Source organism: Desmodus rotundus, chromosome 11 (genome assembly GCF_022682495.2).
Source record: "Desmodus rotundus isolate HL8 chromosome 11, HLdesRot8A.1, whole genome shotgun sequence".
NCBI classification, from domain to species: domain Eukaryota; kingdom Metazoa; phylum Chordata; class Mammalia; order Chiroptera; family Phyllostomidae; genus Desmodus; species Desmodus rotundus.
This window is the reverse complement of record NC_071397.1, coordinates 30962491-30986666: the sequence shown is the minus strand read 5'-3', so window position 1 is coordinate 30986666 and position 24176 is coordinate 30962491. Positions and strand designations below refer to the sequence as shown.

Genomic DNA, 24176 nt, shown 5'->3' with positions numbered 1-24176 from the left:
TGTTCTTGTCAATATTTAAAGAAGGGAAGTACAGGTAATTTATTTGACCATTTTAAATAAAAACCTGTACTTTAAAGTAGACTTGACTAGAGACCATCCTCAAATTGCATCATTACAATAATCATAAATGTTATTAATGAAACAGGAAAGCAAAAAGCAACAAATGCTATTAACTTTTGTTCCCGTTCAAATCATTTAATCACTTGAAATCTAATTACCTTTTATTCTGGGTGTAAATTACACATTTTCCATGATAAAGAAAATTCATATTTGTAGAAAATATATTATAATGTGTTTTGTTAGAATTCAAAATTGCTTCCAAAAGCCAAAAGTTAATGCACTTAAGAAATACTATCCAAAGGCATAAAAATTAGAAATTTATTATGATAATAACATTTTTTCTCACCTTGAAGTCATTTAATTTCTGGTTCTGTTTGATCTTCTTATAGCATTATTTCGATGCCCCCAAACTACATTCATGGGCTCTTTAAAACTGTCCAAGAAATGTAGCAGAGAGGGAAAAGTTGGCTTACTTTAAAATGAATAATTTAAAATATGCCTACAAAGCAGTTTGTGAAGCCTACAATTATATGGTATCTCAGCTTCTAACATAAAAGTGGAGGTAAAAGGTAAATAATGTAATATGAACATTGATAGTTCTTCAGTTAACTGCTCAACCCCAAGAAATGTGTTATCTTTATTCTATATCTTTATCTTCTCAAGTGGCATGGTAACTTGAGGGGCAGGGCAGGTACTAGAAAATTCAGCTCAGTGGTGAAAAATCAGGTCATCAGAGGAGGCAGGACCCCTAGTTGGGCCTCTCCAAGATCCTGGTGTGGAAGTGATAGATGTCTCAGCATCGTGGGACAGTGGACAGAACCTGGGGTTTGGAGTCAAAATCCGGCTCTGCCTCACAACAGCTTCGGTACTTTGGGCATCCCACATAACCCCTTTAATTCTCTAACAAAATAGCTAATGATGCCTTCCTTCCAGGTGTGCACACATTGTTGCCATGATTTCATGGTACCGTAGGCACGGCAGATACTCCGTAAATGCTGCTGGAATGTTGGAGAAGCTGTTGGAGCAAAGGGTTTGAGAACAAAGTCTTGGAGTGAGCGTGGAAGCTAGTTCCCTATTCTACCACTTGTCAAATTTATGACTGATAAGGAGCCAAGTTTTTATTTTCCTAAGCTTTAGCTTTCTCATTTAGAAAATGAGGTCAGTAATAGTTGTGTCGCAGGTGGTTGTAAAAATATTATGAAATAAATATATAACACTCTTAGAGCCACTGATACGGAGTGCTCAATGAATTCTAGTTACCATTAAGAATGTTAATAGTATTTTACACTGCTCTTTCTGTGCTTTAAAGATGTTTGTAAAGACATGCTTTACAAATATATATGCTGGAAAATTATATACTGGTCCCCTACAGTTAGGGTGACCAACTGTCCCAGTTTGCCCAGAACTATGATGGTTTTAGCATTGAAACTCTTGCTTCCCAGGAAATCTCTCTGTCCTCCACAGACTGGCACCATTCACTGGTTGTCCTACAAGGTTATCTAGATAACCCTGCTACTCTCACTGGGAGCTCCGTAGCCTGCACTGTCAGCTAGGCATGGCATGTCCCTGTCCTCATCTATCCTGGGAGCACCCGAGGTGAGTGAGTTCTCCAATGGGATTGATCCTAGTAAAGATGAGCTCACAGCAGCAGGGTAGCAGGGTCTCCATAAAAATAAGTTGTTTTTTCTTACTTTTTTATGGGGTATGTGAGTCTAAAATGTGGCTTAAAAATTTTTTTTGAACTTGTTTTTATCCTTTTGGAGCTTTCAAACTTTTCATGGCTAAGCTGTGCTCCCTAAGGCCCTGAGGAGAGGGCAGCACCCGGGGCCGGCCTGGACACACTTCGGGACACGCCCTTCGGTGGTTTTCAGCCACGTGGTCCATTCTGTGAGGCAGACCCACACGCCCAGTCCAAGGAAGACTTGGCAGTGACAGCACATCTCAGCCAGAACACATCCACCTTGGAAAAATGTAACAATCTGACATGCTCTGTAGTGAACCTCTACATGGATGCACCTCCTACAGACTTTAGATTGGACCACTTAGGGATTTTGTTTGGTTCTGATCACACAGTATAGCTTTTGACTAGTAATAATATGTATGGTAGAGCTCTAATGAAGAATTATTATATTTTTCATTTTTTGTCTAAATGAATTAGGTCATGACTCATTTCCAATATAAAGATGTATTGTTTTTATTATACTAAAATTTATCTTGCAAATACAAATGAATTCTTCTGAATCTAGGTATAAGTGCACTAGCCATTTCTTTACTACACAACCTAAAACTGTGTTTCTGGTATTTGAATTAAAAATGAATAATGGCCAGAAATCTATGTAAAATCTAGGGACCAAAACAGCTTAATCACACTGAGTAATATTTTACTTTTTATTAATATGTATGTATTGACTAGTGTGTAAGACACTATGCCAGAATATATAGTATGTGCTAGAATATACACATATTTTTGTAAATTCCAACTAAAGTAAGTAACTGAATGTTATCTTGCATCTTCACACTGTGACACTGAGACACATAATACACACCTCCATGTACTAGGAGGCAGGGATAACACATTGGTGAGTTGTGTCTTTTAAAGCAGAACCCACTGAACTATAGAGGGAGGAGGTTAAAAGTAACACGCCTAGGCTGGTAGTCTACTAGTTACTCACCAGTGGGATGAATGGGTAGGTCTCTTAATCTCTCTGAACCTGAGTTTACCATTCATAATAGGGATGATGCTACTCTCAGGACTAGAGGGTTACTATGGACAACAAACTGATTCAATCATTGATACACAAGTCTTGAGTAAATATACTTTTATTAAATTATAAAGCACTATAAAATTTTAAGTAGTATTAAAATTATTTCATTAAGCAAAAGCCATGCTCCTGTATTTAATTATCAGGACAAAAATAACACTGAACAGGAAATGGTGTGAGTGGCGCATGAGAGTGGAATGAGGTGTGCCTTTACTTGAAACTCAAGTCCACGACCAAAACTTAGATGTGATCCAAAAGATGATGAGATAGGATTCAGCAATGTGCCCGCACAGCGGGCTGAATGGTTTTCCTCTTACGTTCCTTGGGAAGAGAGGACTGATGGGCATGATGACACTACCGAGGTCATGACGGATATATTTTGGCAACTACTTCCCCGATGTGTGACTGCAGTGGGGGGCCAAACATTCAATAAGGTTCCTGTTCTCTAGAAGGGGAAACCTGGGGATTTTCTACTCCTGTCCCAGTGATTACCCTGAACAGACAGTAAGAATTAAATCCTTATATGTGAGAGAAGGGGAATCCAAACAAACAAACAAAAAGCTGTAAACATTTTTCTAGTTGTCAGTGTGGATAAATAAATTTGGAAGCAAAAATATTCTTAATTTTAATAATTTCTTCTGTGATGTGAACTACTCACAATATAAAATAACTGATACCAAATTCCACACAAAATCATTGCAGGGAAAAAAGCTACTGTTAAAAAATTTTGCTCCTTATTTCAATAAGTACAGTTATATAACTTTCATATATTATGAAATAAAATAAACAATAATAAATGGCTTAAAATTTATATTCATATTTACCTTTTGTAGAAGAGTTATATTTTTCTTGTTCTTCAATGAATTAAATGCACATAATGATGGAAACAAAAGAAAGAAATCAGCAAATTTATAGTTAGACATGAAAACATGGATCAACATAGTGGCATGAATGATACCAATGCGTAACATACGATGTGACACGGTAACTTACAATGACAAGCATGAGGAAGTCTCAAAAATGGTACTAAAATTAAGCAAAGAAAGAATGAGTACAACAATAGAGATTTAAAATAAAATGAGAAACATTGAGAAATTAATACATTTGGCATTTGAAACATATTTTGTGGCATTTTTCTTGCTTTTTAAGAATTAAAAAATATTTCAGCACCAATTTTATGAAAACATATTAATTTTAATCCATTGTGACTTTTTATTGTAAAACAATGTAAAAGCATATTTAATATTCATAACTATCATTTTTAATTAAAAATGACAGCATTTCAGATTTGAAATTTAATATAATCCATGAAAAATAAATTCCATTTTTTTACTAGAAGTAGGTATTTTCTGTTCATCATGAAAAATATTCTGCAACATTTTCCAAATGGAAAAACATAGTCTAGTTTAAGGAATCCTTTCTTCCTTCTTAAATCAATGATATTAAAATATGTCATGGTGAAATTGCTATTTGGAGACTATATTTCTTAGATATTTCATAAGCTGTATATCAACCTTCTTGTTGGTGCACCATTTACTAAGAAATATTGGCCTATCTAGATATTTCTGAAGGGGAATATTATTAGAGTTATAGGTAGCAGATATAATAGAACACATAAAAGACCAAGTAGCACAGCTTATGTTAGTTCATGAATAATCTTTAAATACATCTTCTTTAAAAGGCATCCAGTTGAGAATGAAAAAATATCATTTGATTTCAGAAAACCATATAACATTTTTATGCAACCAATATGGTACTGTCAAGCTCCCTACTATGTAAAGGCTACCTTGGAATACAACACTCAAATATAACCAGAGAAATTTCCTGTAAGCATTTGTTCTCAATTATCACAATACCACTTGAGTTACCTAAATTTCAAGGCTATTTTTTTTCAGCTATTGTATCTCAAAATCTGTGTTGTAATCACCTATCTCCTTTTCCCCTAAAAAAAACCTTTAACATAATCAAATTCCATGTAGCATTCCTAATTAAAAAAAAAAAAAACTGTGGAATACTTCTTCAAAAACTAAGTAAACATGTCTTTTCAAAGGAGGGTACCCTTTAAAATAATACATATTGCTTTTACAGTACAAAGAAGAGTAGCAACACTGAATTACAGAAAAAAAACAAACAAAAACCCCAAACAATCTAATCATTTCAGCATGCATCCTAAAAATAATAGTGTGAATAACTGTATCCAGAAACTGTGTTTGGACACAATTATTTCACAAGTTTAACAAAATATTGCACCACTACCCAGGAATCTATACCATATGAAGTATTTGCTCTTACCAATCAACTACTTATCAACTCAGTTATTTTTTAAAAAGGAAAATTACCTTCTGTTAAAAATAAAACAAATAAATGAACGAAAAACCTGGAAGGAAGTCAAGTGCAGTAGGACCACTAATCTTCATCGAAGGTAGAAATAAAGTGTAACAAATAAAACCAAAGAAAAAGAAGGCAATTCTATAGTTTTAAGAACAAAAATGCAATCAGTGTTAAATAGAGTGTGCTAAATTCTGCCTAGCCTACGTATCACATTAGAAGTTTACTTTTAAAAATATTATTTTAGGATACACAAAGATGCCATGTGAACTGTTCACTCTGAAATCGATCTATAATGAGATAACTGGGGATAGTGTCATTTACCAAAAGTCCCAAAGCGCATATTAACATCATAAAGTAAACCAAAACTATTTTAATTACAGAAGAACACTGAGATATAATAATGTGTTGTCATATTCTTAGAAGGTTTCATCTATACAACCATAAATTTCAGGAACTTCAAACAAGTATTTACTAGAATATTTGTGATATTAATAGCAAAATAACTCCATCAATTTCATCCTCAGCCATTCCTTTCTTCCCACCTCAATTCAATCCTTACAAATTGATGATTTATCTGAAAGACAACTGTGAATATGAACATAATAAACAGTAATGTTGACATTAACAATAGAACATGAGCTTTTAAAAAAACCAAAATCCAGCATACAATTTGACTGATTTTGTAGATGCAATTCGTATTATGTCTACAGAAATAATACAACTATAATATCACTATATGAGAGTTATATGCAGTAACCTTATATGATTTGAACCTGAAGTGTTTCAGCAACTAAAGGAAATGCAAAGAATTTTAGGAACACATGACCCTTTTTAGATTTCAATCTTTAGCAAAATATGGCCAGTAACACTGAATTGTAGCCAAACACCAGAATTTGTAGCTTGTTTAGTTGTGCAACAGGAAGTCATGAATGGATACTTTAAATAAACACCAAATTTTATTGTCCAAAAGTAAATTTTAAAACAATTTCATCTAGGCTATTGCTAATTTCAGTCTTAATAATATCACTTATTAATTATCTTCTCAAAATGTTCCCCCCACAATGAAAGTTTATTAAACACATAAATTGAGAACTCCAGTGAATTTGTATTTTGGAAAAGAAAGTCAGGTTTTCACATTGCCTCATATTTTCCTGGTGAACTAAAAGAACACCCTTATAAGAAGCCTGAATAGTAAAGCATTTATTAATGGGATGTATGATTTTTTACAAATAATATAAATCCAGACTTTACTATAGCAGCATTCCTCTATCAGAAAGCTGATAACTTCTTAAAATCTACGCTAATTTTTCTACAACCAAGTATCCTACTTAAAAACTCTGCCATATCAGTCTTTGAAACAGCGTGTTTATCTTCTCAGGTCTTTACCATTTCTATGGTACATTCAGGAGAGCACTTGAATTAAGTTGTAAAGCGTGTACCCAGCACCCTCAACATAAAAGGAAATACAAGTAACATCAGTAACAACCAACACTGCTGAAAAATTATTCAAAATGTCAACCTTTCAGTTTCATAAAAATAAAGATTTGTACATGTCTTAAATGCAATGCATTTATATCACAACCGCAAAGTTAAAATTATTTCAGTAAACTGCTTTACAAATCCCTGGTAAGATTAATGTAAGAATATATACTGAACAACTCATTTCACCTACTGAAAAACTGAATAGCACCTTGGGTCACATGAAGGAAACAGTGACTATTTTAACCCAGTATTTAAATCATTTAGCCCAGGTGGATTAAAGAATTTAATTTCTATTATCAAAACTCTCTCACCTCCACCCCAGGAAAATAAAACACAGTGTGTCTATACGTAAAATTAAAAAATTTTAAGTAACATGAACTGTTAACAGAACACTAAAATGTGTACCCTAAGTCAATTTTTTATCAAATTTATATAAAAACACAAGACATTGCAGATAATTTAAAATAAAAAACATTGGTAAAGTCTTCTCTATTGATCAAGTATTTAAGCAAGAAAATATTTGATAAACAAGGTTAAATAAGTCTTCTTTGAACACAATATACCATATTGCACTGAGGATTACGATTTTTTATTTTCTTTTGAAAAAAAGGTACCTGTAGGGCTCAATCTATTCTTTCAGTAGACCGTCTAAAATTCGTTAATTCACTCACTCAGCAAAACCACAGTATATGCCATGAACCATTATAACTTAGGGCTGGGACTAAAATTCTAAGAAATGTAAATTCTTCAGATTCAGCAAACTACATGTTATCAACATACTATTTGTTTACTAAAAGAAGTATCAAAACAGGTGGTTCCCAAATCCAAGATTTTTGGACAATGAGCTCTCTTTAGCGGATACCTTGTTCTATACTGCCGCTTCTCACTGGCACTTGTGGGAGCTGCCTTCCCCTTCGACTGCTGAAGGACGGGTCTGCGGGAGGCGAGTGGGGTGGGCTTCCTTGTCGGTGCGTCCTGTGGGCAGAAAACAAGTGGTGGATGAAATGATGAAATCCCAAGAGGGCCTGACACAAATCTTTTCCTTCTTATTGCTATTATTAATACAGATATAACCCCCCTAACTAGGTCTTTGGAAGAAAAAATCAAATACTTTTCATGATATGTATAAAAAATTACAAAGAGAGAGAGCAGTGTTCGTCATACGCAGCTATGCACAGTGGATTCCTGAACTGCACAGAACTGGACTCACTTCTGTTTATGAACATTCCAGGAAGTTGTAGCTTTCTACTAGGTTATCAATTTTTGTAGTGCTGAATCAAAAATATCTAATTCCAGCCTCTGAATCTTCACAGTATGCATAAATTAGTTAAGAAAGACTGTTACCTAAATTGCTATTATTAGATCCATATTTATATCTAGAATCACTTGTAAGTGATAAGAAGAGTTATAGCTGAAGACTTTTTATTAATTACCATTTACTTGTACTTTATTTTTAAATAGAAAAAAACCTTGAAAGGTATTTGAAAAATAATCTTGGGCACATGCTACAAAACGTACTAGTACAAGGACCGGAAGTATGAGTAAGAATTTAGACGTGTTGCTGCCCAGGGGTGAGCTGATCTCCATCTGCTGGCATTGAACATATTTTTTTAAACTAAAGAATTTTAAAACTAAGATTTTAAGGAACACATACCAAAGTTTGTTTTAAATTCCTTACACTTTTTAAAGCAAATACACATTTAATTCCACATGATTTCATATAATTAATATATATATGAATATGCCACAGACAGATGGAAGGACGTGACACAGCCAAAGTTAATTTTCAATGAGAGCTCGTTGGCAGGAACTATAGAATATCACCAGCACAGTGGAGATAGATGCAAGTAATAGAGGATGTGAGAGAGGTTTGTGTCACAAAGAAAGGCTTAAAAATCATGGTGTCATAATGAGTGAAAGCATCAAGTGCTCAGGAAGGCACAACACCACAGCGACACCCGGAGGCAGGACATGGAAGCTGGGCTGGACACTGAATAGCGACCTGGTCAGAAGCGGAGAAGGTGGCGCCGACCCTCCGGGGGCAAGGTGGTGGACAGAACACAGTGTTCTGACACTAGAGTGCTCACTCGACCTCGAGCGAGCGGGGTGTTTTCCCCTAAGGACTGGCTGATCAGTCGCTCTTGGGGCTGCGTATCCCCTTCTAGAAAGACTTGGTGGGAGAGCCCTAAATAAAACATTAGGGTCAAAAAAGATCTTCAGTCAGCAGCAGGTTCTCATTAACTTTGATACCAACACATCTGTCCAAGGAAGACCTGGTTAATCTTACAAGACAGTGATTTTAAAAACCAGAAGAAAACCCACCACATAGTTACTGAAATGCAATTCAATTCAAACTGACGGTTTATTGCAAATGTGCATGTCATGTAGTTTTCGAGGGCTAATCTAGATTCCTTCAATGTAATAAACCTTATAATTTCCATAAAGCCAGAGAATTCTGTTTTTCTATTACTATTATTATTTTCATTATTATTATTTTACTGAGCTGTATCTCTAGTGCCTACAGCACAGCTGCACAGATAGTAAGAGCTCACAAAGATACCCTAATTAAATGAATGAGTATGTTAGATTAATGAACTCAGGGATTGTTCAAGCACCTGCCTGCAAGAAGAAATAACGCGCTGTAGAACTGTGTATATTTTTATGATGTTCAGGCATAACTGTACTCTGCAGTAAGAAGTCTCTATCAAATAGACAGGAAAAAGAAGATCTCTTCTGAGGTTAATCCAAACAGGTCAACAAACGGAAATGACATAGTAAGATGGAGAATGCTTCGTTATTAAACTGACTACATGCAAAAGGCTGACATAGGGATAACAACCAGTTCTTTAGTATAGAAACTATATATAAAAGATATTTTCCATATTCTGACAGTTGTCTCAATGTTAGTCAAAATTATTACAAGGCCAATTTGTAAACTAAGGATTAGGAATTAAATGTGATGTGTACGTCTGCAGCACCCCCTTACCCACAGTGTCAGTTACCCAGTCCACTGTGACCAGAGAGAGATGCCACATTCACGTAATTTTTATTACAGTATAGTCTTATTACTGTTCTATTTTATTAGTTATGTTGTTAATTTCTTACTGTGCCTAATTTATAATTAAACTTTATCATAGGTATGTATAGGTAAAAACTAGGGGTCTTGGAAGGTATTCCCAGTGGATAAGGGAGGACTACTCTATGGGGGGCAAAAGTAGGTTTATAGTTATTTATATAGAAAATAATCAATAAATAATAATACAAGAATAAACTGTTTCTCATATGAACAACTGTAAACTTACTTTTTCCTCCACCCTATATATGTGCTTCTTTAAAACACATACATGTTTTTGTATTTTTCATAATTTTCAGTATATATTGTAAATAAAATGCACATTTAAGATATCTGATATGTATTATTTTTCAGTGACAGAAGCAATGGAATAGCATCTCATTCTTTTTAAAACAATGCTGTAAAATTAAGTAATTTAAAGTGTGTGAGGGAAAAGAATACGTATTGACCACAGGAAGTGTGTTAATTATTGACTGCTTTATTCAACTTGTATTCAGACTGACAATTTTTCTTTTATGAAAAATATTTTCATTCAACTTCAAATAATCTCAATTATTTTGATTCAGAATATCTTCTTTATTTCAGAACAATAAAATGGAAAAATGTCAAGTTTTAGAAAATAAAGAAACACATGTTAGGTTTTTAATGTGCATTTCATCTTCTAGAGATCCGGATTAATGCTTTATCAGACTCTAGTGCAGATCCCAAAACCTGGTCTGCACCTTGACTTCCAAATTAAAAGAAAAGGAACTGTTAGTATTCTGCATATTAAACTTCATTCATTCTGAACTGACTTTTGACTTAACTCTACAGAATTATATGATTTATATGGGAAGGGCTGCATGATCAAATCCTTTCCAATGATAAAGAATGAGTTTTTATCTATCATGCTTTAAAAGCCATTATCCTGAGAATAAACGTCAAGTACTCTGTGTTTGAAATATACTCTCTAAATGTAGTTTGAAAATTGAATACTACAGTTCTCACCCTAGAAGTGAGAAATTTCATGGGTCCTGCAATTTCCCTAAAATCTTGCTTCATTTCTTAATGCAAGTCATAAGCACCAAAAGCACTTCTTAACTGTGACTTGAAATGTGGCACCAAACTAAACAGCAAAGTTACAAAGAGCAATTTCAGGTCAGAGAAATGGCTTTCTAGGGGTTACACAGAACAAGGCTAGGTGACTTAGTGTTCTCATCTCCCAAGCGCCACAGGCCTGCGGTGTCTGAAAACAGCTTGTACTGTTTCAGGTTAATCATTAACACCACGCCTATTTTTTTTCTTTGACATGAACTAAAAGTCCCTCAGTAACATAACAGTCCCTGCCACCGGCCGCATTGTACCAAGTATGAAAGCACCGACCGAAAGGCAGACCCAGAAAACCACTTTGCTGAGGAAGGGGGAGGGGTATAGCAGGGAGGCAGAGAAACTGAGCACAGTGAGAATGCAGGACTTGAAGAGAGAAGAGCAAGGTTTTAGAGACGAGATAATGGCCCCAAGTTTGTTTTAGACAAGAAGAAGGGGATATCGATCAAGAAGTTCCGAGGTACAGCAGTTAAATGTTGAGAACCCAGGCTGTGGAGCCTGGATCTCTCCAATGAAACTGTATGGGCTAAGAATGTGAGAATGAAAGAGATTAAGAACCACTATGTTAGAGAATGGGACAGAAGTGGACGAAGGTCAGTAGAATGATAATGACAACTCTTCTTCACTGAGCACCAAAATGAAGCCATCTCTACATGCCAGACACGGAGGATATGCATGTACATATGCATGCATGTCTGTACCCATGCATGTGTTATATGTGTATATGTGAACATACACACCCACGTGCATGTTCTTCGTATTCTCAAAATAGTTCTGAGAAGTGTTATTATCCCCATTTTATAGATGGAAAAACTGAGGATCATAGAGAGACTTGTAAAAAGACAAGGAGCCAACATGAGGTAACGGCAAGATCCACACAGGTCTATGGAGCTTCAAAATTTGCTCCCTTTTCTGCCTATGGAGGCAGAATGTATTTCTATTTCATGAGATATAAAATGGTAGTTTCACTCCCCTGGATATATTGTTAATATTGTAAGACAAAATATAAATATATGTCCAAGTATCAAAATTTTCAGCAAGATTTCATAGTATTATGTTCTGACATTTTTTATTCTCTTCATTTTCTAAAATTTTCATTTAATATTTTTTATTGTTATTCAAGTACAGTTGCCTCTGTTTCCCCCCCCACTCTCCCCCACTGCACTCCATTTCCCCCCCATGTCCCACCCTCAGTCCTTCCCCATTCTGACATTTTGAAGGAACAAAACATATGGGAAATGGCACTTAACAAATACTTAATCTGCTATATATGTCTACATATAACTCATATTTTTAAAACAAAAATGAGTCTTCTAGAGAAAAATTCTAATTAATCTAAGTATGTTGGACTCTAGCCCACCATCTGCAAATCTGTATCTAACCACTGAGTTCGACAAACGCTCACTCTCTTCACCTAAGACTAGTGTTTAGGACTTGAACTTAAGTAAAACACATCGTCGAAACCTTAGGTTGTTAGTCAGCCATGTCTGTTGCTGTAAATGGACTTGCAATAAATTGCTTCTATTGCAACTTAACAATATAGCTGTGTGTTTTAATGACCTTTAAAAAGGTGAACATGCATGTGCGATTTAAGGTTAGATCTTCAAAGTGGTTCCTCCCGTAGTGGCCGGTACAGGCCTGCACATGCTCTTTCCAGGAGCACTAGGGCAACCTAAAATGCATACTCAAACAATTCTAAATAGGTGTCCTGACAAGACATCCCTCAGTTAGGATTAAGAGTGCAGGCTCCACGAGAAGAAAAAGTCATTAGCACAAGATGCAGAAATGGTGCTGGTGGTTCTGCCAGAAAAGGGCAGAATTCACATGGAGGTGAAAAGTCAGACTCTTCCTCTGGAGTTTCCCCAAAGAATCTGAAGCACTGCTTTAAACAACGAGGCACAAAAGTCAGAAGTCAGTTCTGCCTGCGTTCTATCTACAGATGACCACCATATCTCTCCAGATATTTTCTTACTAGACTGTTGCTCATAAGGACAAGTTTGTTTAGGCCAACAAAGGACCTTTAAAATTATAAATAGTATACAAATTTATAAATATTATAAATATTATAGCAAATTTTGCCAGAAGCCAAAGAGTGACTGTGTGGTATGACTTCCCTAAAGTATGACTTTAGGGAAGCTGTTGGCTCCCAAAGGCTAAAAACAGCATCCACAGCATTCATACTGTGGCCTCTATTCCCCTGTAGTTAGACATCGACTCTAGCTATCTTCTAATGAAATAAGCACTAACGCAAACTTAGAAAATCCAGACCAATCCTTCTTTTGCAACTAGCTGTTCAACAATTCACTTAGAAACTGGGTTTGAAATGTATACTATAATAAAAATCAATAAAGAGCTCAAATTGTAATCAAACAAATATATATACCTAAAAGGTTTGAGTTTTCTATACTAAAACCTACAGGCAAAGTAAGTAAAGGCAAGACTAACAGGAATAGGGTCCTTAAGCAGCAAACATTTCAGACTAGGAGTCAGTTAAATCCTTGCTATTCTTACTGAAGGGAGGATTTGTGTTTATTTATATAGATTAACAGTGTTGCAGAGAAAGATGTCCAAATATCACTCCTCTGTAGTTAAGCCCCTTCAGTTGATCTAGAATCATCTAACATTTTGTAAAACAGTACTTTATTGTCAAAAAACTTGTTCACTGATACACCATAAATACAAAATTAAATAAGCATAATGGAATAAAAAGAATACAACATTGTGGAAAAATTTCAATCACGTCAAAATAATTGAAATCATGTGTGCATGCATGAGATAGCAAGGTTATGTGATGGTTGAAGATTAAAAACTTAAAAACTTCAGTTGTTTAAGTGCTAGTAAAGAGATTACAGTTAGCTGAGCTGACAATAAGGGATACAGAAACAAACAGAATCAGTATTGTTCTTTCTTTCTATCTATCTATCTATCTATCTATCTATCTATCTATCTACCTACCTATCTCTCTACTATCCATCTAACCTGTCTGGTCCATCTAAAATGCTAGAACTCTGTGCTTCACTTCCTTCCTCCTTCCTCAAAGTCCAGCTCCTTTGTAAAACTGAATTAAAATTCAACACTTTTTTGAGTTTCCCAGTTCCTTTTTCCATTCTAAGTTAAGTTTCCTAACTAGTTATTACCCTGAAAGACCATTAGCCAGGAATAAATTCCATCTCCCCTCCTCACATCCCTTGATGTGACTAATACCTACTCATTTTTCAGACCCCAACTCAGAGGTAACATCCTCTGGGAAGCCTTCCTTTTGGGTTCCTATTTCATTCCGTGAACTTAATTAGCACATAGTTTGGCACATGGTTGTTAACTGAATGATTCACGGCCTTGTACAGACTCTACCTCGACCACAACCACTGTGACGGCTTTCCTGGTAAACTACATCTACCCGTGGGACTTCCCGACTGCCTTCCAAAGTGCTGTCAAAGGGACCTATAATTTTGAAACTCCAAACCAATCATGTACCTCCATGTTGAAGGCCCATCCATTAATGTTTCATGGAATAAATCAGAAAGTGAAAATCTGCAGCATGTCCATGAGGGCATTCACAGCATATGCTCTAAGGACTTACTCAGTTTTATTTTCAGCCCTCTCTCCCATCTCCTGAATCCTATTCTCCCTCCCCAAATGGGTATGGTTTCCCCATACCCAAGAAAATATTTCAGGCCTCACTGTATTCTCATATTGTTCCCTTCTCATTCAAATCTCTACTCTTCACACCTACTTGTATATACCTGGATGTAGCTCAAGTGACACCTGTTTATGAAATATTTCCTAACTCATAAGCGCTCCACTCTTCTCCCTGTTCTCGCTGTATCTCATGCATGTCTTTACAACTTCTGTGGCACATGAATATACTCATTCATTTATATCTATGTCACCCTACGTGCTTTCAATAATTGCTGGACTAATAAATATGTGTTAATTGGATTTCTGGTGTTTCTTGCAACTACGTAAAAATGTTAAAATAATACCTTGCCCCCAAAATAATAAAAATAATGTGGAATTAGATGAATTACAAATAAAAGATCAGTGATCCCTATACTTTTTATATTAACTCAGCAAATATCTTTGTTTGTAATATTCCAGTAGAATCTCAGATTATCTGTATGTAGAAAATAAATTTTTTAAAAGATGGCATTAATTAAATAAATAATAGACACTTAAATAAGAACTACTTGCACTTTTTTAGGCACTATATTCATTGTTAATAAGTAAATAATCTCAGAAACAAAATATGAATGTCCCAATATGTATACAAAATAAGTATGGTTTTAATTCTCTTTAATAATCAGAATAATCACTAAGATAAATGCATGAGATTTTTCTTTAGCCCCAAGACTTAAGGGCTGTCTTCAAATCACCCTTCTCTTGTTTTTTGAATGACACTATTCCATATAGGAGATCTCTTTACATGAATGTTTTCAACATCACAATTTGTATAAAAGAACTGATCATGGAAGTCAGAGTGAAGCGCCCTGAATGTGGGAGTAAAACAGAAGATGGCCACACGCACAACACCACGCCTACCTTTCTGCATCAGAGGCAATGCCTTTCCTAGTCTGTTTTTGGATGCTAGATCTTTCAGACTTTCTGGAGTGCCTGTGGGATGAGATGTTGAAGAAATACAAAATATATGATGAATAAAGCTACAGTAGTATCGTACAATGATAAAAGCAACAGACATGAAAATGACGACCATCTTACCTAAATGGTTTTGTCAGTCAGTATATTTTTAAATAAAATAGAAAATGAAAATCAGAACTGCTGCTGTTTTTTTAGAGGACACGAACTGACCAACAGGAGACAACACGCTGACATTCCATCAGGCTAAACATAATGCAGTGATATTTAATAGGGACTCCTGCTGAGCAACCGCGCCTCTCCTAACGAGAAAACAAATTCAACAGTGAAATGTGGCGATGACAAGTGTCACGACAGAAATGATTTGGGTGCTAAAAGATCACAAAGGGATGAAGTCACTGCACTTTTACAAGCTGAAACTTGGTGCTACAAAGATTTTTCCTTTGTTTTTTTCCTCCCACAAAATTAAGAATAGAAAAAAATGCTATAGTGAAATGTTTTACATAAGTAAGAATACTTTAAATTAACTATTAAAATCATCATAAAGATGTGTTTGTAATCATATAGCATTTTAAAAAGTCAATCACGTCCCAAACCAAAGAACTGATAATGTTCCCAATTTACTCTGTCCCAAAGTACATATGCGCACTGAGCATTTGGGACCTAAAATACATTTTCCCATAGAAACAATGTTTATAGATAAAGATTACATCCCTAAAGCAGCTTACATGTGCTTATTTACCCTAAAATGTGTCTGGACTATGATATATTTAAAATAAATACAAAATATTGTGGTCAAGAAACTCACATTTTTTTTTAAAAAGAGAAACCATAAAACAAATGTATATTTTTATCTCATTAATTGTCTATAATTTATGCTTACTTTTCTTTCCCAATATCCTTTTCTTCTAACAATGGTAAGGATACAACTGTTTGTCTTTTTTAAAGCTATAATTGACATATAACGTTATATTTGGCTTAGGTGTGGAACATAATGATTTAATATTTGTGTATATTGCAAAATGATCACCACAATAAGTCTAATCAACATCCATCACCAGACATAATTACAATTCCTTTTCTGTGAAGAGAACTTTTAAGATCTACTCTCTTGTCTTTACTCTGTTTATTTATTAATGCGAGATACCCTGAGTGTCCAATATACCTCATGTCAAGCCCTGTCAGGAACGAGGGACACACATCGAAGTACAAAGTCTGCCTTCAGAAGGTGTACAGACTTCTGGGCCTGCTCATCTCTCTCCTTCTTTTCTTCTTGCCAAAATCTAGGTTAATAGTACTTTGCCCCTCAAAGTCAGCATCTGGTTTAGAATCTGGGTTTTTCAGCCTTTCGATACTCTTGACAAAATAGAGAAGGGAGACATCTCTCACTTAACTACCGGCCTTAACCAGCCGGAAAAGAGGATATATTGCGGGACAACTGAGTGCCAGGCACTGAGAGAGGCTCTCACTTATTTAACCCTCATGACAATTCTTTAGGCGTCATCTTCATTGAGTGGATGAGGAAATACGCTTAGGGCAGGGCCCCACGGTCAGTAACAAGTGGATCCAGCATGAGAAGGGAAGCCTGTGTGGCTCCGCAGCTGTTTCCGTCACGTGCTGTCCAGCCAAGAGGGTGCAGGGGAAAATTCTGATGCATGCCCTGTGGTGCACACTTACTCAGGAAAGAAGAAACCACAAAATTTGGTCCACGCCTGTAAAAGCACTAAGAAAAGAACTCTCTCCCTGATATAGGGAATGGTTCTCATTTACTTTGTTGAGCATTTGGTTAGGAAGGGAACTGTAGGGTAGACAGGAGTTGAGAAGTACATAGCGCATGCCTGAAATCAGTGGGAGATGGTTGTTGGGAAGGAAGCTTGCTCCTGAAGCAAAGGGAAGGGTAAAGGCACAGAAAGGTCTGCAGGCCCAGTCAGTATCATTATGGGAATTTGTGCTTGGTTGGAAGAGGACTCAGGGACCAGGAGAACGGATGTTCCTTTTCTCATCTTCCATAATTGGGAGAGCCAGCGAAAGCACAGAGTTGTAGGCCAATTCACAAAACTCACTGTCATGAAAGGTCTTCACTAATTCATTCATTCAACAAATTATTTGTTGAGCATGTATGTAGGCCAGGCACTGTTCTAGGTGCTTGGAATATTTCTGTGAACAAAATGGAAGAGTTCTGCCTTCAAGAAATTGGCATTTTATTGGTAGAAGGCAAATAGGCAACAACAACAAAATCCTTCAAACAAGTAAACTATATAGTATGTTAAAATATGATAAATGCTAACAACAATGAAAAGTAAACCAGGGCAAAAAGGATCAGAAATGTGTGTGTGGAGGGTGGCTGGGGCAGCTGCAGATTACAATTTTAGGTAAGGCACTCAGGAAAGGACCCACTGAGTTGGTGACATCTTAACAAAGACATAGGCAGAGGGGTTAGCCATGAATATATGCAGGGAAAACACGTCCTGGGCAAAGATATGAAGTGCAAAGTCCCCAAATCAGTTGAGTGCCTGGTATGTTCAAGCAACAGTAAAGAGGCCAGAAAGGAAAATGTTAAACGAGAAGAGTCAAGTGACAAGAGTTGGGGGAATGGGGAGGGGGAAGCCAGGGATGTACAGAAGAATCTGGCAGGCCTTTGTGCAAACTTTCTAACTTTGCACAACAAAGGGGTTATAGGTATCTTTTAGAACTTGTCTGCTTTCCCTCCTACCCCTAGTAATTTCTACAAATCTTTCTATATTCAAGTACGAGTTTACTTCTGTAAAACTCCGAACTCTTCCTCTTCTCATCTCTTAAAGCTTAATGGTTCATATACTGGATAGGTAATCATAGGAGCTGATGGTGCCGGCGGCAACAATGACGATGACGACACATCTAAACGAACATCTAACACACACTAAGGACTTGCTGTGTGCTGGCAGGGTCACGGCGTCTGCATTATCTCATCTCCTCTCACCAGCCCAACTGTATCAATTTAATCCTGGCTGACTACTTAGATGGCTTCACAGGGAATACAAATCTCTATCATCTTGTTTACTCAAAAGTTTGGGAATAAGAACTAAATCTGAAGAGACTCTACCTAAATAAATGTTCATATATAGAGAAGATGGATGCACGCAATGAAGGTACATTTACTCTTCTGTATATAATTGGTATTTGCATATATGACTATAGGCATTAAATAGACTCTGACTCACTATTTATACTACATAGGTACATTTCATTCAGCAAATACATTTTTGAAAGCATGAATAATAAAGGATATTATGAAGCACTCAAAAATAATTAGTACTGCACTGAATCTATAAGTGTTTCTACATATTCTCTTCATCTACGTGGCAACTGCCATTAATTCTGGAAGTGAAAAGGGGGTGATTTCTTTACTCCAGAAGTACTTTGAATGGAGAGAAGAGACTTCTTCATGTTGAATCAAAAGAAACCACTTCATACTTTTGGTCAAAGATCCTGACAGGCAAGTGGGTACTACAAAGAAAAAGTGTGGGAAACATACAAATATGGTTCTTTGCAAAAGAACTTAGAGATACTTTAGCAGAACATACCAGGAGTTAACATGAAACACAGTGGGAACTTGTTCCAACAATTCAAAGTCCTGAAAAAAGGGTTATTTTATCAACTATTTTCAGTATTTTTTAAAGTCACAAGTAGATCTAAATTTTATTACAATTCACAAAGTTATATATACATGGTTGATAAAAGCTACTTTTAATATATTAAAATAATGCCATTTACAAAGAGATACTTTGTGATTGGAATGATGATTCTTAAAAGTCTCAACATTTTAGTAAGCTGCAAGAAAATTTTCACTACATTTTTAAAGTCGGAATCAGTTCCTGGGGTCATAAATTTATAGTTTTTCTCATTATTGTTTAGAATAACCTACAACTTAAAAAATTCCTTTATTTAGATAAAATACTTCTATGTTAATTCAAAATAGATCTACTGAATCACTTCAGATGACATCAACATTGGGTGCTGTTGAAATTAAATTATGATGAAATGATACATTAAAAATTGTGTGTGTGCACATATGCTGTGAGAAATACAAAGTCAGCTAAATCCTTTCCAACTTACTGGAGAACTCCCTTAAGCAAAAGTTTACTTTTTTGGTATTATTTGTTATTTTCAAAATTATCAATAAGAGCTCTGATTCAGGACATCCAAAGGTTGATTATATAAACTGTCACTGATTTTAGAATATTTTTCTAGCTTCCAGTACATAGGGTGAAAGTCACCTTATATATATTTACCATTCCCAAATATAATGCTATGTTCACTTCATTTGCAAATTGGTAGAAACTTTGAAAGGAGTGCATACAAGTGATGAGGCAAAATGCAAGTGTTAAATTTTGCCAAGTGGTTGACACAGTTACCTAAGAATTTAGCATCTGTTGATGTAAAATCTCTTGTTTTTATGTCCACATGATTTCTGTACTTCATTAAAAGTTTATTGCAAATAATTTTCTGTTCCCTACAGTAATAAATCATAGTATCAAGGCATTTAAAATGTATTTTTTGGTTGAACATGGATTTATTTACAAATAAGTAATAATAAAAAAGTAAATATATATTCAGAATTATGTATTAGTAAGAATTTCCTTTCTAATATTATCTAAAAGGAATATTTCTAATCCTAAATATCCTTAAAGTTATGCATGCAATCTATGAAATCAAATAACATAATTCTTAATTCTTATGTGTTTCACTAATTTTCAATTAATTGCCATCTTATGTATGTAAGAACTAAAAACTATTATTCAGACTTCCATTTTGCTCAAACAATGCCCAGATAATCTTAAATCTATATTCATTACAAAAACCATCATATTTAATTGTCCTATACTCAACCAGTGATTATGGAAGACGAAATCCAGTGACTCACTTGTATTGGAATAAATTCAAAGGTTTTCCAGAATCGCCTTTTATAAAATGAAATTGTAAGTTCCTTTATGATCCGTACCTTGGCTTCTGTAAACACTGCTGTGACTTTAGCCATTAGAATAGTGCACACATTAGGAGCACAATGAGGATTTGTTAAATGAATGAGTAGCAATGAAGATGCAAATTTTTATTTGCTTTATACAATTATTTTACATTCTTATTTGAAAAGACTTTAAATTTATAATATTTTTACATTGACGATTTTACTAATTTTCCTGGTCTCAGAAATTCTGTCCTAGAAATCAGATAGCTGCCCTGGCTGGTGCAGCTCAGTGGACTGAGTGCTGGCCTGCAAACGAAAAGGTCACTAGTTCGATTCCCAGTCAGGGCATGTGCCCGGGTTGCAGGCCCAGTCCCCAGCTGGGGGCGAATGAGAGGCAACTGATTGATGTTTCTTTCACACATTGATGTTTCTCTCCCTCTCTTGCTCCCTCCCTCCCTTCCTCTCTCTCTACAAATAAATAAACAACAAAAAAAAGAAATCAGATACCAGAAGAAATTACTTTTAAATCCAAAATATATAAATATAAGTGATATTAAGAAGTAAATGTCTTAAAGACTAAAACATTATAAAATACCACAAAGGCCTTCGTAAAATAGCAGTTTGTGATATTTTCCAACATATGTAAAATGATGTATTAATTTCTTCTGACAGTGTTTAGTGCTTCCTTCAAACTGAAATCCTGAAAATATCTCTATTATGGATATAGGCAATAAATGATATTACTCGTCACTAATGTTACAACTACTCTGCTCCATACACACATGCTTTTTTAAAAAAGAACCCGTATCTTGGCATGACTAGTTGTTCTATTTCTGAGATACCACATATACTATCTCCTTAATAAAAATCACCGATGTGTTGACTGAATCTCTGCTTATAGCAAAAGAGAAGCATTGAAAACACCCAATAACCCTTTGTGATCAATTGGGAAAAGATATTTAAAGATAAAGACTATATTAAAAGATAACAAACACCATCAAACAGTAGGACTGAGTTAACTACAATGGAGAAGGAAAACAAAGCAATAAAAAAGTAAATATTGTAGAACTTCTGATCTGTCAGAATGAAGTGGATTCTGAGCATGGACACTGTTTTTATAAACCTAATATGTGGACTGATCCTAGCTCTTGACAGTATTTGGTTTAAAAACACAATATTCATAGAATATATAAGAACCAGGTGTTCTACTCTAAATCAGACATTTCTAAATATACCCCAAAGCCTAAACTTCACTTACAAGCTTAAGCAGTAACAAAACAAGACAACCGAGATTAAACCATCAACCAATGTAACAAAGAACAGAGTAGGCTCTGGATACATTTTAACATATTTTAAATCACCTAAGAATTTTTTATTTATTTACATGCTAACAAAATAATAGTTAAATCTATTTTTAGAAATCAAAAAAACTAAAATAAATGCTCATTCTTAAAACAGAACTCTTCCACTGGAATCAACTTATGTTTAAACGCTGCCATTCATTAAACTACTACCCTCATTTCACTAATTCTGAGGGGCTTTATTAAAGGTGGATGCACTTATTGATGGAATCACAACACATCTGGCATGTCAGGACCATCATTTCTCTTGGTTATCCTCCATTTGGTGGCCTACAAGCCTCTGGAAGCCACGTGTCTGTCAGCAGGAGTTGTCTAGTACCTGTCATTCTCCGGAGATGCATGCTGGATTTGAATCCTGGGGCTAGGAGGTCGTCTCCTATCTAGGGAGGGGGACCATCTACCCCTGTTTGCCCAATGAACAAGACAGGAAAAAACAGGACATTTAGTAACTCCTAAAATAAAATAATATATGGTGTAACAGGACTGGAAAAGTACCCCAAAAAGGCCAAGTATAGATCTTTGTTCCATAATTTATTCTTCACTTTTACAACCCTTGGAAAGATAAATTGTAATATAATATCGTAAGAATATAAGATATAAATACTTTTAAATGAATACAAATTTGGAATGATGTTTCGAATATCGAATGTAGTTTTGTTCTTTTAAAATGTATTTGTGTTTGTATACGTGTCTAAACATGCATAAATATGTGTGGAACTTTAAGTCTAAAAAGATACATCTTTAAGAATCTGCCTTATGTTTGAATAAAATAGGTTTAATAAGCCACCAGTGTTCATTTTATAATAGGCCTTGCGGTTGGATCAAGTGGCAAAGATGAGGTGTGTAGGTTTAATACAAAGTAGGAACAGTTTAAGTGGAAGAAATTAAAATGTTCCTTAGTGTGTAAACAATGACATGAGAAAATATTTTGTGAGAATGATAGCAGTGAAGTCTTAACAGGTTTTCTTGGGGAAAACTGCAGGACTTACTTAAATTTAAAAATTATGAGTAACAGAACACCAGTGAATAAAAATAAGGACTATAGATAAGTGCCATGCTAAATTCACCTTTAAAAAAAGTGTACTAATCTTTACTTGCCAAAGTAGTTCCCAATGGGTTAAACAGTTGTTTTCTTATTTCAGTACTTATAATAATACTTTTTTGTGTGTGATTCACAGTTAAGTAACTGTTCGAGACTTGGTTCATTCCTTTGTTAAACTATCTTGAGATTCTGTCTGCATATAACCACAAATTCGAAGCAACTAGTCAAATACTTAAAAGTCGTAATAAGAGACTAAATAGGCCAGATTTTGAAAATTTTGTATATCAGAAATGAGCATTCTGAACAGGCTAATTTCTTCCTCCTAAGCAGCATGAGTTACCGGAATGGTTTTAGACTAGTCCTAATGTTCCAAAAAGAAAGGCAGTATTTTTTTCTGCCATTATAACTTGGTTTATGAATGTATTCAATAATTTGGGCAAAAGCAGCAAAGGGCTTCCAACATGTGACCAGGATATCTGAGGTCAGCTGGTACTCAATCCTGACAGCCCCGTCCGTGGAAGCCTGTGTCTGACGGGTCAGCGGCAGATAGACGATCTCGATGCGATTTGAGTGGGGCTCTGAGGAGCTATGAAGCGAATGAAAATCCTCAACAGCAGAATTTGGACAGAAAAGAAAACTGTGTGGCATGTACTCTTACATGGGTTACACGTTTGTAAAATCAGAAACACTGTGCACTAATTATAAATTATAGAATTATTTAGAGTTATTTAAATAGTTGGTCAATCCAATATGAATGCTTTAAAATGTATCTTTTTACTTTACTGGCTTGTGTTCTCCAAATATAATAAAGAAAAATATTTCTCAAATAAGGGAAAATAATTACAACTAAGTGTTTCCTACATTGTTATATTCAGTTGTGTTGAACCCTATGGCATTATTTAAAAACACAAAGATAGAGTTATGTGTTTTGTAAAGTAGTAAGTAATATTAACTCAACAGGATTATGAATAAACTTGCTTCCTGAGGCAAAATTCCAGTCCTTGTGTTTTTTAAACACAAAAGTAAAGGAAAAAAAGCTATAATTATGAAACATGCAGTGAAAGCTGTGAAGGAGAAAAATGTACACTTAGAAATAAGCAACTGTGAATGCAAGCTTTTAACAAGTAATTTTGAAGAAATATTTAGCATAATACAGGTATATCTGTACATCAAAGTCCTTCCAAATATGCTGATAGGTAGTACCAGTATGAGAAATTTCTTACCTCTCCCCTCATATACTTGATATGATGGGGGCTGGATCAATTTATATCCAATTTTTCTCAAAGAGTAGATATTACATACATTTTAATATCATACATTCATGAGCTGCAAATAAACTAAACTATTTTATATGTTTAGTTTATGTGCTTTTAAAATGTATGCAACTTCCTTACCCTTTCCTCTTATCAAAGAAAAGGATCAAAATCAGAATCTTTGTTCC

General features: G+C 35.1%; 1 protein-coding gene across 34 annotated transcripts in view; it reads right to left on the bottom strand.

The window, feature by feature from the left end:
- Positions 1 to 24176, bottom strand: part of RIMS1 (regulating synaptic membrane exocytosis 1) — a 412581-nt gene that overhangs the window by 86708 nt on the left and 301697 nt on the right. For 10 of the 34 annotated variants that reach the window (XM_053913696.1, XM_053913695.1, XM_053913697.1 and 7 more), the window contains 2 exons: positions 15334 to 15405; positions 7498 to 7610 (listed from right to left, as the gene is read on the bottom strand). In XM_053913696.1, the coding sequence (XP_053769671.1) occupies positions 7498 to 7610; positions 15334 to 15405 (185 nt within the window). Of the gene's footprint in view, positions 1 to 406; positions 494 to 3646; positions 3677 to 7497; positions 7611 to 8637; positions 8821 to 15333; positions 15406 to 22012; positions 22097 to 24176 lie in introns of all 34 variants that reach the window. The other 24 variants (XM_053913688.1, XM_053913684.1, XM_053913685.1 and 21 more) reach the window with 8 other exon arrangements.